At 43.0% G+C, this 18579-nt stretch overlaps 1 protein-coding gene across 7 annotated transcripts in view; it reads right to left on the bottom strand.

The window, feature by feature from the left end:
* Positions 1-1056: 1056 nt before the first annotated feature.
* EBF1 (EBF transcription factor 1) overlaps positions 1057-18579 on the bottom strand; it is a 432079-nt gene continuing 414556 nt past the window's right edge. For 4 of the 7 annotated variants that reach the window (XM_037798761.1, XM_037798755.1, XM_037798757.1 and 1 more), the window contains 6 exons: positions 18411-18476; positions 17075-17252; positions 16250-16429; positions 12325-12519; positions 3796-4263; positions 1057-1466 (listed from right to left, as the gene is read on the bottom strand). In XM_037798761.1, coding sequence (XP_037654689.1) covers positions 4232-4263; positions 12325-12519; positions 16250-16429; positions 17075-17252; positions 18411-18476 — 651 coding nt within the window. In that variant the 3' untranslated portion in view covers positions 1057-1466; positions 3796-4231. Of the gene's footprint in view, positions 1467-3795; positions 4264-12324; positions 12520-16249; positions 16430-17074; positions 17253-18410; positions 18477-18579 lie in introns of those variants that run through there. The other 3 variants (XM_037798760.1, XM_037798756.1, XM_037798758.1) reach the window with 1 other exon arrangement.

The raw sequence follows: 18579 nt of genomic DNA, 5'->3' as shown, positions 1-18579 counted from the left end.
ACTTGTATAGGTTTGTCTTGTATGAGATTGTGTGCCTCCTGAGGGCAGGGGCATCTTTTATTTGTTTTGTTATCTTTTGCAATTAGTACAGGAACCAGAACCCCAAAAATGTATATTGGATGGCAAAACTAATGAACTTGGGTCTCGTTTTTTAAGAAAAAAAAAGGCAACTTTTGGACTTACCAACATAAACATTACACACTTTCATTAATTCTCTGGGGCTTTATTCCACAGCAAAAGTGTATCAGCAATGCCCACCACAAACAATTGTGTTGGTGGTTGTGTGATACCCTATTATTCCTGGCCATCAAGTTTCGTTTTTCTATGGCCTATTTGCTGAGTTTTTGAAGCATTTCATACACAACATTAACCTTATCATGTCCAATAATTGCAAAAGTAGGAAAAACATTGAATGTGTAATTAAAAAGACTTGGGCTTATGTCAGAACTTAAAGTGAAACGCTTTTATGTGAGAATATACCTATTTGATGTTAGTGGAATGTTTGACTCTGGATAAATTTTGTTTTGCCCAACAAAAGAAGTGTCTTATGCACATGGGATTAAAAAATATAGATCATAGAAGGTTCTGAGTTCACACATGCCTCCACATCAATGAGCCGGGGAACATAATTGACCAGAAGGCTCACTGGGATTAATTAGCAGCTGTATACGAAGAGCTCAGTTCAGACCATGGAGGACGGAGTTTTAGAATGGCCAGTTCCTGGATCCACCATTCGATCACTGCAGGGGGCTCTCACTGCTTGGCTGGAGCAGTTGCTGGGGTTCTTTGCTCCCCTGTGGGCCAGCGCGGGCACACGCGTGCCCAGATGCTGCCGGCAGAGGGCAGCAGTACGCTGTGCATACTCAATTTGCATCCCAGATTAGCAAATCCCTGAGGACCTACAAAGAAAGAAAGTGGGGGCCCCAGGACTACCCTAATTCTTTTTCTCTGGGTGTCAACACTGGTCTGAGTAATTGCATACAAGGACCTTTCAAATTATGTCGGACATCGGCTCATCTGAAATAGAGAAATGAATACACAACTAGGAGCTGCCATCACAGACAGGAAGTAACTTTAATTAAATATTGTGAAAGTTGAAAAGTTTTTACAGCTTGAATTTTTGCAAAAAAAAAAAAATTATAACAATTTCTACAGTAGTTTCTCTAACAATTGAACTGTACAGTGTGTGTCTATTCCAAAAGTTTTTGATAAGAAGGTGAAAGGTTAGTAGATTTAGAGATGATTTTGTTAAGCTGCATCCTAATACAATGTGAGACCAGGGCGTGGTATGCAATCCAGTCATCCAGAAGCTTTCTTTTTCTTCCCCCAAAACTGAAATCTTAATTTAATTCTCTCTTTCATCTTCTTCTTAAAGCCATATTCTGTAGTTAGGGGAACATCTTTTACCTTGTAAAAGAAGCTTTGTGTAGAAGACAGAGGGTCAGAGGTCCAGAACTTCTTTTCATCTAATCAATATAAATAAAAGCAACAAAACACAAATTATACACATTTTAAAGGCTCTTTGGGCTTTCAAGGAAAGTTCTAACCACTGCACATAGCTGACAGATGGGTGACGTCTGTTGTCAGGTCTGGGCTGGACCCTCACCGGCTGGCGTTTCCTTCACAAACAGTTAAGGGGCTCACCAGACAAAATATGGCTTTAAATTGTATACATCCTTAGGCCAGAACTTAGCATACAAATTCAGACAACCTTTCTGAGTACCGAGAAGCAAAGCGTCCACGTTGCTTACATTTTCCAGTTTTTTATTATTATTATTAATCATCATTATTATTATTTCTCACCATGAAAAATCAGCTTTCCTCCCCACCCTTCCCTCCCGCAACCCCTCCCCTACCCGCCCCAACCCATAAAAATCGCACTCTGACAGTCTAGTGAAAACCATTGCAAAATCCATATGGGGGCATGCACAGTTGCAGCATTGTTGTAAATGATTTCTTGCTCTACTAGAAAAAGTTACATTGTCTTAAGGTAACAAAACAGTTCTTTTGTGCTTTTCAATTTCTTTTTTTTTTTTTTCTTTTTTCTTTTTCTTTCTTCTTAGAATGTTAGTGACGACTGACAGTTCTGGTGCACAGTTACAATGTACAAGTGAAATGAATATGATTTGCATTGTTAAGGCATCCAATCTGCTGGTTTATATTTATGTGAAAGACAGAGGAAATATACAAGCAGACTTAAGAAAGAAAGTATGTTCACTGATCTCTATGAAGTTTCTCCCCCGAATTTAATGCACAAAATGCGTCACTCCAAAGGGAGAGATTCCATGCATATTAATAGAGTAAAACAGCATTAGTTTTTTTTTGTAAGCTTCCAAAGCAAAGGATACATTTTTTTTAATCTACAGAACTAAATGCTACAAGAATAATATGCTACTTTTTTTTTTTGCCATATATTGGAAAAAACTTCTTAACTTACAAATAATACAAAAATAGACAATGGCTTTGGGTGGAAATAAAAAAAATTGAAGCATGGTTTAAAATAATACTAAAAATAACTATAAATGAAATGTTTAAAAATCACATCGAAACAGCTAATACAACTGTAAGTGACCAAACAAAATACGCACTTTTCACATAGCAAACGTACACAATAAAATAAACTGGGGGGCTGGGGGGTGGGGAGGGGAAAACTGGCAAGAAGGAAAAAAGCAATGTACAAATTCCGAAGATAAATACATTATTTATATGGATATTTTACAAAATCCCCTTTAAAACAGAAAGCCTTTTAATTCACTTTGCAAGGATGTGCAAGCTAAAGGTAGTGAGCTTTTTTTTTTTTTGCAAAATATGCAGTAAAATCTTTTTTGTGATATTGAAAAACTGTCTTAAGACACTGAAATGTATAAATAGAACAACTTTGGCAAAAAAAATCACAAAAAAAAATCTACAGTATTTATAACTACATACAAAAACACAACAGCAAAGAAAAAATATCAAGCAAATGCATCCTCAGAGCTTTGCTGCATCTTTGCTATCAATTTTCATTTTTAAGAACACTTCCCAGATGATGAGAGCAAAAATTCCCATAGAACAGAAAACTAAGTTTTGGAGATCTCCACCTTCTTTTCCTTTCCCTCAGCTTCCTTCTACTATTAATTCAAAGCACTTAACCTGTTGTTTTAATCTATTATGTTACAAATGATAAGGGTCGACTGATACAGGCGCTATCTCAAATGAGGAATCTGAAATTCCTGTCATGTTGCCTTTGTCAGCTTTTGGAGTATTAATGTGAAGTCAGCATTTGGGAGGAGTAAACTTTAAACTTGGAACTGGCGGGTATAAGTGAGATTTTGGCTTGATAACCGGAGGGCATAATGTGGAATTCTGGACCCTCTTCCATGAAGTCTCAAACGAAAATCACACAATATGTGTGCCATCAAGCTATCGAGAGGCCATCGGCTTCAGGAGAAGTTGACACAAGTAAAAGAGAATGATATCAGGTTTAAATATGCAGTTTTAACAATCTGTCTAGAGGCACTGGATTTTTGAGCAGAAGGGAAAAATGTGATCACCGGCTTCGCTTTTTAACTTTCCAGGCTGCATTTATTTACAGTCACTTAAGACAACAATACAAAAGAGATAAATAAGCTTGCACTGCTAAGGGGTGGCATGTTAAGTTAGATATTGAAAATGCATTGTCTGAGCTAACTACCATTTGATATGCTTTAAGGCGCAAAAGCCGACCCTTAGTTTTCTAAAAAATCTAACTGGCATTCCTATTCTGTCCCATACAAGCTTTTTTTTTAATTTATTTTTTATTTTTTATTTTTTTACCTTTTTTGTAAATATCACCATTTCATTCTTCCTTTACACAGCTTTAAAAACATCATAAATTAAAACATGGAGTCTTATTTATAGTGTCCCTCGTATATAGTTTTACGGCATCTAAAAGACAGATGATAGCAGAGTTAAGCTAACAAAAAAAAAGAAGCAAGAAAAAGAAAAAAATGGGTTTGCTTTTATCAACACAGAATAAATATATCTCCCAAAGAGTTGGGAGGTACAACTTTAACCAACACTCTGCGCTTGCAGATCCTTTCCAATTTCAGTACTTGCAAGGTCGGTGATTTTGTTTATTTAAAAATCTGCAGTTATTGTGATTCCTCTTAAAAAGGCCTGAGTTAAAAGTTCCACTCTGGGACTTGTATCAGATTACTCTCTGTAGCAGAATCCAACCTCTTCATTAATAAAATTCTTCAAGGCAATTCTTTCACATAGGAGGAACAATCATGCCAGATATCGCTGTTGAAAGAAAACACAAAAGTCAATGGTTTTGCAGCCAAACTTCTCATTGGGAAAAAAAAAGATTGGGGGCAAAAAATCCAAAACACCCACACACTACTCTGTTGAATACTGACCACAAATGTATTCTCATTTTCTCTGGAATGAACTGTTATTATAAAATATATATGTACTTTATTAAAAATTATAATCTATAAGCATGTGTATATGTCTTTAACAGAACAGAATATCCAAAACATCCCTCCAAATCTGATTTCAATTTTAAAACATAACTGGAAAGTCGCTTCATTCGAACACCACTGGGAAAGCTGCAGCCCAAAACCTTAGGAAAAAACAGTAAGAATGTTCGATTTGTCACTCTTCTCCCTCTCCTTCACTTCTAAAACTATAAAATTTAAAAGGGGTCCCAGTCATACAGAAAAACCATAGCTCTCTCTGTGCACCGTATTAGCCCAAAGACTAACGGAAGCAGCACTTTTAAAGCCTCCACGTCAGTCCTCAGGCCTGGGAGAAGCCAGCTCCAGCATGCATTGCCCACTGGGAATAAAAAGTTAGGAGAAAGCATGGAAGGCAAGGAGAATGCAAGTTTGCAAGAAACTGCAGAATGTCTTCCATACTACTGTTTTCCAAGGTTTCTAGAATGAACTGACCATGTTCCTAGCACACGGTAGTCTAGGAAAGCTTGGGGTGAGATCCTGGGAAAAGGGAAAGCAGTCTGAGGTAAGAAAAGTCCTTTGAAGTATTGGGAGTTACAGAGTGGTATTCAGAGATGGTTGGAATGAGACAGGCCAGTGTTGTGTCTTTGGTGTCTCTGCTTCCTGAGTAGGACCCCCTGAGTTAGTAGTTACTTGTCTCCCTGAATCTTAGTCTCCTCAGCTAGAAAATGGAGTTAATTAGAGCATGTAGGGTTGCTGGAAATTTAAATGAAATAATATGTGAAAAGCTCAGCCCAGGGTCAGCTCTCAGAAAGCACCCCACGAAGGATGGCTGCTATTATTTTAACCCTTTACTTCTGCTGCTCAACTAGCTATGTGACCTTGGGCTAATTGTTCAACTTCTCTGGGCTGCATTTCCTCTTATATCAAATAGGCTTCATCCCATATGGCCTACTTCACATAATGGGTGTGAGGAATAGAGGGATGTCTATGAGAACATGAAAACAGTGTGGCAACTTTGATATATGTCAAGATGAGAGAGAAGCTTCCATCAGAAGCAGGAGGCAGCCATCTTTGGCTTCCAATCATGGCACGGCAGGCAGTCAGGCAGAGAGAGAAAGTCATCACTTTCTTTTAATTGGCAATTCTAAATTTAAATTAATGTTCTTGTCAGTGATGACTGGGTTTAGGAAGCGGACTTCTTCATTTCCTAACTATCACGTCTGGAAGAATATTCTCTTTCTTTTCTTATTAAACACATCCCAATTACCACAAAGCCTGCAGGAGACACAGTGAGGCCAGAGCAGGCTCTGAGCCTGGAGGCCCCCACACCTCGCCTAGATCCCCTCCCCACGCCTGACATTTTAGATTCAATTAAAAAATCTAAAATGTATTTTGCCAAACACTTTTTCCGTTAATTTTTAAACCCATCTATATTCACGAGGAAATTCAATCCACATGTTTCTGATTCATTTACACGTAAATCATCCAAAAGTTGTTTTGCAAGAGCTGTTTTGCAGTCCAAAAGCTCCTGGAGTCTTTTTTGTAAGCCCTCATAAACCTTTTATCTTAGAAACAGGAAGTTGTCTCTTGCCAAATGCAGACCAACTGAAAGCCCCAAAGGTTTGGGATCGGTTGGAACTGCAGTCCCCCTCCGATTCAAGTGAGCCCTAGAATTGACTGAAACCAGGAGCTGGGCATTTCCATCCAAAGCCTTAACTTGAGAATTCAAGATGAGGTAGCTCTAAAGGCAAGTGAAGGGTCTTTGCAGTGTGACAGCTCTGTACGGCGATGTCACCCTGTGGCTGATTTCATCCAGGCTGGAGTGGGTTCAGGCACCCCCATTAAAGACAGCCCTTTCTGTAGGGTTCTAAATCTGTGGCAAAGGCAACACCTTTACTTTTGCCTTATACCAAAATCTACTCTGTGATGCCCGGCAATACAGGGCAGATTCCTATAGCACAGTCAGATAACTCAGGCAGTGTCAGGAGAATACAAAGTAGAAAGCTGACAAACTTTCGATGTGCCCATTTGCCAAACTGCTAATTTGGTCCATGGGCCTGGCCAAAATTGATCAGTTTGGTCTTGAAAACATCCCATTTGGATGATCAGAACAAAAAAAAAAAGATCTAAACAGTGTTTTGACACCTGAATAATGTGTGATATTAATTAGATACCTGTGACATCTCCATTTAGAGCTGCAGTAAAAGTTACAGAACAAAGATAGTCCACAACCAACAGCAAGTGCTCATATGGAATAGGGGTCCCACACTCCAGCACCTGGGAGCCCAGGCAGGGAGCACAGGAGGTGAGGAGTCTCGCCAAGGGTGAGCTTCTTGAAAAGGGGCAACTCCAGCTCCCACCAAGTAAGGTCTAGCAGGAACGCCAGCCCACAGCTACCAAATGAAGCTGGAGATGTGGATTTTTAAAAAAAGATGAAAGAGCCCAATTTATACATATTGGCAACTAATTGATATTAAAAAAAAAAAAAAAAGAAAAAGAAAAAACATTCTGAGGGGATCTAGTGGGTGGATCTGGCCTGCCCCCACTTTCTACCTCTCCTTCCTTAGTCCATGGACTTCTCTGAGAGTTGGATGAAAGCTTTGGAACCTCTTTCCACACTCACAGTTTTGGACATAATTTCAGAGTTTCACAGCTCCTTAAAGTTCACCCATCATTCTCTAACCTCCAGATGCAGGACCCTTACTGATGAGTAAATTCTGGGAAAAGGTCACTGTTTGTGGTCTCTTGAGCTTAGGTATCTCAAAAGAGGCCTTTTTGTGAAGGAGTCCCAGTGCCCAGATGCAGGGAACCCTTTAGATACTGTTTTCCTTGTATCTGTGCAGCAATCCTGAAGATTAATTATGTGGGTGAGAGGGCTGGGTGTTGAGACTTGGAATGTTCCAGAAATGCCTCTGGTCAGGCCCGTGAAGACTCACATGAGGTCATCACACTCTCAGAGAGCACCGTGGGCCAAGACATCACAAGATCACAGTGGATCTGCCATGTTCTTCGGTAGCTGGGTAACCACGGTCTCTAAAACTACTGGTTTGAAAGGCAAAGAACAAAGACAAAACAGAAAGTTTTGCAGAGCTGGGAGAAGTAAGACTAGGAGAGTAGGGAAGTGGACTTCCCCAAACCTCTCCACAGGTGTAAGAATGATGAGCTCATCAGGAACAGAAGGGAAAAGACAATTCCATGGGATTTGCTACTTGACTGCAGGATATCCAGAGTGGGGTGGGACCAGCCAGCCTGGGCTTTAACAAGATGGGGAAAGAAAAAACCAGCAGGTGGATACAATTTTGGGGAAATGACTCTGGCCTTTGTGCTTCTAATTTTTCACCACCTAGACTGTCCAGGAAATAGTTAGGGTTTAGGAGAGAGACAGCTCCCTCCTTCCTGTAGCTGCCTCTCCCAGTTAGTGAAGTCCTCGGAGGCATGAAATCGCAGAAAATCTACGCTCAAGGGAGGTGTAAGCTCTAGAAGGGAGAGAGCGTCTTCAGGAACAAGGGCTGTGCCTCGTTGCTGATTCAAGTCTTTGGCCCAGGAAAACAGACATATCTGAGCAGGCTGGGGTCAGGATTGATCAGTGACTTCATTTAGGTAAAACTTTGAGAAGGTTTCTCTGCATTTTGTTTCCTCTGAATCCAAAATACCAGCTGCATTTTCCCAAGTTTTCATAGGATGCTAAATGGTCTTAACATGAGGAAAAGGGTTATTTGGCCAAATAACTTTAGAAAACTAAATCGAATTATCTTTTCGTTTAACTCTAGGACGTTACACAGCCTTTAATAAACATATGTGCACTGTGCATCTCCAGGACAGTGATTCAGCAAGCAACATTTTTAAAATTTGTTTTTTTGATAGAACCTCTTGTAGGGCTCCAGAAGTGCTGAGACATGCATTGCTTCATCCTAAAAAATTTCTCAAACATATGGTAAATTGTCAAAGGTTCCATTTACCTGGGAGAGAAAGCCAGTTGGAATCTGTAGAATGGTGAATAATAAAATATATCTACAGATAACAGGGTTTACGACTTCCAAGACCTCATTTTCAACCTCATTCTGGCCCCTGTGCTCCAGAAGGCTGAGCTGCTTACCGGTTACCGCACATTAGCTAGGACTTTCCCAACTCGGTGCTGTGGTTCAGGGTGTCCTTAGCACTTCTGCTTAAAACATCCCTCTCGCCCATCCCCTGTGCTGGGATCCTGTCACTCCTTCATCCAAGATCCGAGTCAAAGGCTACCTTCTCCATAAGGCTGTCCCCAATCCTCCCTCATTTTCCCTACTTGGAACTTCCATAGCTGGGTGTCCAACCTCTCATAGACAAGGTGCCACATTTCCTCTGACACAGGGGAAGTGTTTAAGGTCAGGATTTTGTCCCTCGCCACTCCCCCATGGACCTGGAACCATGGGTTGGATATAGAACAGCTATACAGCATAGTGGTTTATTACACACTGGTATATTATACAGTGTGGAGCTGGTATGCCTGGGTTTTAACCCCAGCTCCCCTCTTTGCTAGCTGTCACTCTGGATGAGTCACCTTAGCTCTTTCAAAGTCTCAGTTTCCACATCTGTGAAATGGGGACAATAAATGGTCCACATCAAAGAGTGGTTGGGAGGAATAAATGAGATCAGGCAGGAGCCAGGCTGGTAGGAAGAGGCTCCACATGTCAGCTGCTATTTTTGTCAACCCCATCCTGTGAGATGCTTATTTGTTGGTGGAATAAACAATGCACATAGAGACTGTAAGAGGCTAAAAAGAGGGATACAGCTCTTTAAGGAGTTGGCTTTAAAAAAGTAGAATGTTGTGCAATTAGCAGAGTGGTTGTTTAAAGTAAATAGGCCTTTAAAGCACTTAAACAGCCTAAATGTTTCACCTATAATCTTGTTTACATGGTCAATTTGTTTAACAAACTCTTTCTTCAACCCTTGCCCTGTCTTAACGATCACACTTGTGAATTAGGTGGGTCCAAATGAAGTAGATGTGACTGTAACGTTGAAATAGGGAAGGAATAAAAAACTTTTGAGTCTTGCCCCCAAGTCTCTGATTCAACTGTATCCTTTACTTGTAAGTATAGTTGAGAAAGATGAAGTAATTCTTTCGTATGGGTCTATGGGCCCCCCAATAAAATGTCACTTTTCCAATATCCCCCATGGAATGCCCCTGAAAAAAAAAATGTTGTCTTCCCCCTGAGGCTGGGTCCTCCCACTGGGCTGAGGATCGGGGACAGAGGGTGAAGGTGCAATTTTCAGTGTGTGTGCCCTGCCCAGCAAGTGTGGTGGCTGAGGTTGGAGCAGGCAGGAAATCTAATGGTGCTTTAAGTAAGATGGTGCCATTTAAATGTGCCTTTATTTCTCTGCTCATACCTCCATCACCGCTACCACCCAAATATAAGGGTGTTTAGGATATGACAACGTTTTTTTTTTTTCTAGTTTTTTCTTCCCAAGTCCCAAAGTCAGGGCATGGGGTAGAGAAGAGCCCAGAGAGAATTTCCTTGGCATGTGTACAGTCAAAGGTAAGAGCAGTGACCTCCACAACTGGGAAATCCAGCCCAAAGGGTGCTCCTCCCCCATGCTGTGCAGCTACCTATTAGTAACAGGAGTGTCTTGGGCAGCTGACAGACAGGTGGAGACAGAGCTACTAATCAGAATAACGGAGAGTCTCTGTTTTTTTTGTTTGTTTGTTCTGTTTTTTTGAGAGTTGAGTCAGAGAATCCCTGCAGGTGACAAATGCACAAATTTTGTATGTGTCCCTTCATTACAGCCATTTCATCTTTGCTTAAACACACACAACATCCCTATACCACCAGATGTTCTAGAAATTGGGGAGGTTCTCAAATCTGGGCCCACCCCAATTTTCTGTCACTCCCTGCCACTTCCTAGATCTGCAAGGCACAAAAAGACACCAGGTCTGGCCAAAGAGCTGCCTACGTAAGTCTCTGTGGCTGGGACATCACTGCTTGACCTCTAAATAGCTGTGGGCCTTTCTTCTCATGTGCCACCACTCAGCTATGGATTACAAACCCCATTATATTTTGCTTCTGAAGTCAAATCTATGTTTAACAAGGGTTGTGATTGGCAGCTCAAGAATGGTAGATTTATGCTTTCCATATGTTTTATCATTATTATGTGATGTACACTTCAGCATTATATCCCTAGCTTGCCAGCTGGAGGCACACCAAGGGTGACGAGGCATTATTTTTAGCTAAAAAAGATTCAGAAGTGCATTAATGGGGTGGGGGGTAGCCTCCCCTTTTGTGCAGGTAAGCATTTCCTATCGCAAATAATATTGCCTGAAATGTAGTTCTGAAGTCAGATCACTTTCCGCTTCCCGCTAAGAAAACAGATTTGCCAAAGCAGGTTAGCAAGGGGCCTGGGCAGGCTGCCTTTCTGGAAGCAGGAGTGCAGCTGGATTAGGAGCTCAGGCTCTGCAGTCACACTGCTTGGGTCTAATTCTGCCTCCACCACTCATTGGCTGTGTGACCCTGGGCAGATTGAGCCTCAATTTCCCCATCTATACAATGGGAATAATACTGACCTTGGGATACTCAAACGCAATCTCAGGAGAATCGAATGAGAGCGTCAATGTAAAGCACCCAGTACAGAGTCATGTGCATGCAAATATAAATATACATGTATGCATGCATAAAAAACAGGGCTGAGAAATCCCCGAGGTGTGCACTGCCCTCCTGAACCTTCCCTGACCTTCAGGGCTGCTTGTCAGTGAAGACCCACGGGGAGCTCTGTCCATCCACGGCAGGTCTTTGCCCTCCCTAAGCTTCCGTTTTCTCACCTATGCAGTGGAGATCACAGCAGTCCTCATACTTCATTGGGAAGTTGTGAGGATTAAATAAGATAAAGCATGTCCAGTGCTAGAGACTCCACAAATGGTATCCGACTATTTCATTGGTCTTATTTCCCTGCCTGCTGCTTTAGGAATTCCAGATCTGCCCCTTATACCTCCTCTGAGGAATAAAGTGCTTGGGAGATAGAAAGAGGAGACGAATTTTGGAGCCTGAGTTTGAAGCCAGCTTCTGCCGCATACCAGTTGATGGAGGCGAGCAATTCGGCAACCTCTCTAACCTTCAGTTTTCTCATCTGTAAATCAGGGGCTATGAGTCCCCATCACACCTTCCCCTCTGGGGAATGAATGAGGTTGGGCAGGACCACACCACAGCAGAGTGTCGAGCACACGAGAAAAATGTAAGAGATGGAAGATTCATTTTTAAAAGGTGTGTTCCTTTTCTGAGTAAATAAAGAGGTCATGTCAAATCTTGGTGACTGTGTTACTTTCAGTTTTCTGTGGTAGGGAAGAGAGTGAACGTTTTAATAGGAACCAGAACACTCTAGTGGAGCTTGGGGGTTTCAGGTTTCCAGAAGCAGTCTGTGGTCCCTGACTCTTTAACCTCGAGTCTGATGGGCCCACGATGCTCGCCCTCCCCGCCATCAGTCCCGCACACGTCCACGCTGACACAGGCAACAGGAAGGGAAGTTTGAGTGACCTACTTCAGGAGAAGGCCAGTCCCGGGAGAGACCCTGCAGTGGAGAACTTGCTAGAGTCCACAAAAGACTGCTCTGATAATGGCGACAACAGGGGGTGAGAGAGGAGAAAAGAGAAAGGATGGCATTAGTAAGCGGCAGCAGTGTTCTCGAGCGTACCCCGGGCCTGAGCGGAATTGCTGGAGTTGGAAAAGGACCCCTCAGGCAACTCCAGCCAAGGAGGGATGAGTAGTGCCAGGGCCAGGAGCATAGCAGGCATGAAGGAACAGAAGAGGGGAAGGCAGAGAGAAGCCGGCAGGCCCAGGCCAAGCCCCTCTGGCAACAGTGATGCTTGTGCGTCCGGCTCTGGGAGAGTGAGGTCAGGGCATCAGGTCAGGTTGGCAGGGCAGGAGCTGGGGCTTACCTTGCAGGCTGTTCCCGTTGGTGCTGGTGCAGGTGGGAGGCGGGGAAGTCTGGGGTCTGACGACAGGCGCGAAAGCACTCTTCTGTTTCACGGCTGAGACCATGTTGGCTGGTGAGAAGGAAAAGATGCCCGAGGAGCTGCTGCAGTTGGAGGGGAGGCTTGTGGAGGAGGCCATGGTGGGGCTAGATGGCACAACTGTGACGGGCAATGGGAAAGGAGAAATCAGCACCTCTCCTGGCTTTCTGAGACAGGCAGCTCAGATCTGACCTCAGCCAGCCACCTTGCTCAGGCCACCTTCCAGCATGAGCCTTCCCTCAACTCTGGTGACATGGCCTGCTTTCATCATTTGGTTACTTAACTTGTGCTATTTTTTGTTGCTGATGATTTTTTGTGTGTTTATTGTGGGCCTACTATGAGCCAGGCAGTGTCTCAACAAAGTACAACATGTAGCATAAAATAGGACAAAGGTGAGCAAGGCTGACCCGGGGGATGTAGGAAAGGGGAGGGGTGACGGTGTCCAGAGAAGGCTTCACAGACGATTAAGGGGAAGCATCCCAGGTAGGGCCTAAGCTAAGGCAGTAACAAAGGAGAGGCAGAGAGGACAGCCAGGATGCCAGCTTGAGCAAGTGTGGCCACTGATGGAATGGGCAATGTGAGCAAGAAGGATGAGCTGCAGGTAACTCCAGGATTCCAACTTAAGGCACTAGTAGATGGTGGGGGGCCGTTTCTCTCCACAAGGCTGTGAGTTCTTTAAGGATTCAACTGCCCTTTATCACTCCTCAATATGGACACAGCTAGGTACAAAGCTTGGTGATGCCATGGAAAGCATTTGTGGAAAACACAGAGCCGCAAGTCAAAGCTCCAAATTCTTTTATCGCCTCCATGGAGCCTTAAACAAATGCTGTGGAATTAATAAGCAGTAGGACGGGAGCCTTATGTACATACTCACAGTCTGGAAGTAGCGGGAATGAGGATAATCAGCTGGGGGTGGGGGGGAGACTTCAGCAATTCAGAGAGAGAGAGAGAAAGAAAACTTAGCTTCTCAGGGACATGAAAGAGTTTGGTAGATGTGAGTGCTCCACTGACAACCGCTCTCTCAGGCTGGCCTTCGTCTTTTGGCTGTGGCTAATCTAATAACTTTTTGGTTACTTCAGAAGGCAGAGCTTTTACACACACTAAGCCATCACACTCAAGACTAGTGTTTTCATTCACTGCCCTTCTATACCCTCCATCTTCTGGTGAAAAGTATGAATACCGCCCAATGACTTTTTAGCACTGAATTCAAATTCTAAGCACTACTTATTTTTTCTATGATTTGATAAACATCACACACTGCTTTTCATTGACAAGCATCTTCAGTTTTTTCTCATTTTATGTCACTGGCACAATAGAAGAGACTCAGAAAGTGGTTTAGTGACTTGCCCAAGGCCCAAAGCTAGAAAGTGCTGGGACTCAAAGCTGAATTCAGCACTCTTTCCACTAGGCCAGCCTGCAAAGGAAACAGAGCTCCAGAGAAAAAGGCCCCCTGCCCATGAGCCCACCAGGGTCCACCTTGCTGCTTGGATGGTCTGCCCCGTAGCCTGCTGGCCTGGAGCGCTGCGGAAGTGGGAAGCGAATGGGTTACAGGCAGCGGCAACTGCCGTAAGGGGGAAACGGCCCCTTGTCATTGCCCCTCAGCTCCGCAAAATCCAAAGGCACTGAGTGCTTTAGGGAGCAGAACACAGAGCCGCCATCCTCAGAGTTTTCACAGACATTTTCTAAACTGTACTTTCTTTTTTTTAATGAGGCCAGCATTTTTATACATCTCTTAGGATTTGTAAATGTGAAAATACGCTCAATAATAACACCCATTTAAATTGCAAAATTCCTGCACTGGAGGTTTGATTTTTAAATATTCGTAGACTTGAAATCCTGCTGGCTCACTTAGGAGGGCAATTAATCTCGTTGGCAAATGTGATCATTATGTGTACTTAGAGGTGGGGAGTTTGGGGGGTTGGTTAACAGAGGAAGGGGTGAAATATAGTCAAGCAGCTCCATTTGTTATAACGTTATTAGTTATCAGCCACCATACCAAGAAGTGTGTTCACCAGTGGAATGTCTTATTTTACTTTTTTATTCTGTTTGGAATTTTTCAACATGAGTGGTTTATGAATAATTAAATACAACATTGGCAAAAATTCAAATCAGCTGGGCTTTGTGTTTATTGTTTTATTTGCATTTATGCAGATAAAACCATCCCATCTGAGAGCCTATTTGAGAATTTAACACTGTATTTGTGAACACTGAGGAAATCAATTAATGGAAATTAAATGTTGGAAGTTTCACAGTCTGACGGATGCAATCTTAGGCTGAAGTCACTGGGTGCCTGCACGTGCTTGGGAAGGCTGAGCAATCCAAGCCCCTAAATTGAATTGCTACCATATAGCAATTAGTTTATTGATTTAATTAAGAATGTCACCTTTTAATTTTCAGGTCATGATTGAAACATTTTCTGATTGAGTGGACTGGAGACCACTGAACTGATAGATCTCTGAGAAACCGTCTTTCGATGAATCAAAATCTCATGTGAAACTGACTCCAAACGTTGACCCTCGACAGACAGACACAATGTAGGCAGATGATTTGGGGAATGTTAAATGTTTGACAACTATTGATTCCAAGCCAATAAAGTATAAATATAAAGTTTAGCACACACTGAAGCATAAAAAATTCACCCAGAGTATACTTTAGAAATAACTTCTCCTAAAGACTAACAATAATCTTTCCTCTTTCAAAGGATTAGCACATTCCACATTTCCACTAGGAGAGACAGTGGAATATATATAATATATTCTACTAAAAAGACTATAATTTTTAGTATATTTAGTATAATTTTTAGTATATTTTAAAAATCATGAATATTCTTCCATTTAACAATATATCTTCTCTCCTACAAACATGGAGAGTTTGGGCCACATGGTACATGTCAGAACAGACACCCACGCTGTTCACGTCGGTCATTTGGATGAAAATCCCCCGAGTTTAGATCGAGAGGTTGTGCAGACACAAGCCAATGACACTTTGTGCATAAAGATACCAATTCTTTGAGGTTCTTTGGATGCAATTTAAATGTTGTGCCAAAAAATCCTGTAAGCTAAACTTTTTCAAGACAGGGACAAGGCACCAAAGTACATTTCTTCATTTCTTGCTTGCTTTCTTTTCTTTTCTTTCTTTTTTTTTTTATTTTCCCAGGTTTTTGGAAAAAAAATAAAGAATGTTTTTTGATTCGTTGGATTTTGTGGTTTTTTTATGTACACATCAAATACAAACAAAGGGATAAAAATTTCAAGCATAAAAAAGGAGTCATATTCCTAATGGGAGAGGTTTTGGGTTTCAGACTATTGTTTTTACAATGCACCACCACCACCAATTATTATCATCGTTATCATCGCTATGATTATTATCCAGATTTACTGAATGTGCCAGCCACCAGGATAAGGTTATCACACGCATTCTCTCATCTCAGTCCCACAACAACTCTATGGGGTGGGGCCAGTTCCTTCTGCATTTTACAAAGGGGGAAACTGAGGTGTGGAAAGGAGGTGAACCAGCTCGGGGCCACCAGTTAGTAACAAGTAGACACAGCAGGAGTCAGACCCATTTCCAGCTGACTCCAAGCTCACGGGCTTGCAAATGCATCATATTCCTGTTTTTTGGTTGCAGCACAGTTCTGACTCTTAGGGAGACTTTGAGGGGGAGGAAGGTGACCAAGGGAGAGCAGAGATTTCTGATGGAGACAACGGTGTCTCTAACAGCATCACCTGGGTCAGAGTCTTGCAGGAGAGGGCCCTCAGGCTGGGGAGACCGCCTCAGCAGGCCACACAGCAAGAGGCCGAGTTCTTCTAGTGAAAACATGCAGAAAGGCAGGACACAGGTCTCTACTTACTGGCATAGGGTGAGTTGGCAGCTGAGCCGTTGAGGAAGGTTGGGGAGCCGCCCAGATTGGACATGGCGGCCGTGCCGTATCCATTCATGCTCGTGGTGACGGAGTTATAGTTGGTCTGCTGGGGGGTGGTACTCGGCACGTACCCGTGTGGTGACACACTGCTTGAATTGCGGGTGAAACCTGGGTGGGGGCAAAACCAAGGGTGAGGGTGGGGTTCAGATCGGAGGCAAGGCTTGAAGACTCTCGGGGAAAGGAAGGTCTCTGCTGGTTGCCCCCTTGCCGCCACCCAGAGGGAAGTGGCCAGGTGATTCATGTGCGTAGGCTGGTGGTACTGGCTCTGTGATTAAAATGGGAAGCAAGCAAAAGACACATTCCTTGGGAGATCATAAATACTTAGCCTGGCTGTGAGAAGTGGTGATACAGGGCCTATAAATTATCATTTTGGAGTAGAAATAAATCCCAATCTAAAAGGTATAACCTGGAGTTAACAGGTTCCTAGTCCCTGGGTGAGCACGATGTGCTCTGGCCCTTCAGGACTTTAATTCCAACCCTCTTTGTGGTTGTCACTCAAGGTTTATGGTGAAAAGTCAAATGTAGGGATGCCTACATGCAAGCATGCTTCCTGACTCCTTATGCCAATCATCAAATGTGGTCATTAGAAGCAAAATTCTAAAATGATATTCAATACACACCAACTAGGAATCTCTCTCTTTGGAAAAGAAAGAATTTTTAAAATGAAAATTGTTTTATGCCAAACGAGTGGAGGGAGAGGGAGGTTTGTAAGGGGTGAGGGAAAGCAGAGGGAGGGGGAAAGCAGCTCCTGACCCTGGTTGGTGGCTTGGGATGCCTCGGAGACGTTCACAGCCAGCTGTCCACTGAAAGAGTTCACACCCATCATGCCTGCGTGCACCGAGGTGTTGGCGAGGGCTGGGAGCTGGTTGTGGTTGCGGGGCACGCTGTACAGGGCCTCCGCGATGTCTGCTGCTCTCTTCAGAATAATTTCCTGCAAAGTAAAAGGTACACCCCCTTTAGCTACCCCCAACCATATGCCCAATAATATCATTTTCTGAGAGCTTTCCATATGCAGGCACAGTGCCCAGAGCATTCAGTGGTGAACCGCATTAACTTCTATAACCTTCCCAATACACAGGCAAAGTTAATCTTGTCATCCTCAGCCCCATATTACAGATGAGAGGACTGAGGCTGAGCAAGGCAAAGATCTCATCTAAAGACAAAGCTGGGATTCATAACTCTGCATGTCTGACTCGGAAAGCCCATTCTGGCACAGTTCATCACAGTGTATGTCCATGCCATGGGGTAGCTCTCCCCATGAATAACACATAGGGACACTGGGGTTTCACAGGGAGAAAGAGAAAGAGAGAGACAGAGAGAGGAAGGGAGAAGAAGGAGAGTGAGAAAGAGAAAGAGAGAGAGGGAGAAAGAGGACACAGGAAAAGAGAGAGACAGAGGGAAGGAGAAGAAGGAGAGAAAGAGACAGAGGGAGGGAGAAGGTGAGAGAGAAAAAGGGGAGAAAGAGGCAGAGAGAAATATAGATAGAGAGTTGGGGCAGGGCGGGGGGAGCCGAGATTCATCTCCCCTGCTGAATTGAGGGTAGGTTGTAGATGACTACTGCATCCCTGTGTGTTAGTGGGACAGTGTCCTCTGGACATTGACCCAAATGACATGAAAAAGGAGCAAATGATTTGTCAGATTCATAGTTTCCTGAGCAATTTGAATCATATATGTGGAGTTGCTCTGGGAAAAAGAAGTAGACAGTACTATTTAGGTCTTGTTATATTTTTTAGGAGAAGAAATTAAACCCTCTTTCTCCTCCTAAATTTGCTTAAAAACCTGAGAGAAATAAAATAAAACACCAGAACCTCTTCCTCACCTATGAAGTTCACTCCCACTAAAGATTAGTCGTAAAGGAGCAAGTACCTCTTCCCATAAGGAAAATGATTTGGTGGGGAAGGCAATAAAAGATTTCTCTTTTTAAGAGAATAATTGAATACCTTTGCAACATGCTATATCTGAATTACTTATACTCTTAACGCATGCCTGTGGTTTTTATATTTTCGCAATTTTCTCGTTCCAATGAGAAAGCTGAGCTCTTCTGATGAATTGCAGAAGCCCACGCAAGTCAGAGACCCAGTGTGCTCACCTGGTTGTTGTGTGGCATCCCATACAGCGCCTCCACCAGGTCAGCTGCCCTTTTGAGTATTACCTCCTGTCAAGAGAAAAGCAGACACATCCCTCTGAGTGAAGGCAGGTTGTCATTATCTTTTCACAAGATCACGGTCAGTTCCTCTGGCCATACTTGGCCAAGGCTC

Source organism: Choloepus didactylus, chromosome 11 (genome assembly GCF_015220235.1).
Source record: "Choloepus didactylus isolate mChoDid1 chromosome 11, mChoDid1.pri, whole genome shotgun sequence".
NCBI classification, from domain to species: domain Eukaryota; kingdom Metazoa; phylum Chordata; class Mammalia; order Pilosa; family Megalonychidae; genus Choloepus; species Choloepus didactylus.
The sequence above is the reverse complement of the archived record's forward strand: the minus strand, read 5'-3'. Positions and strand labels throughout refer to the sequence as shown.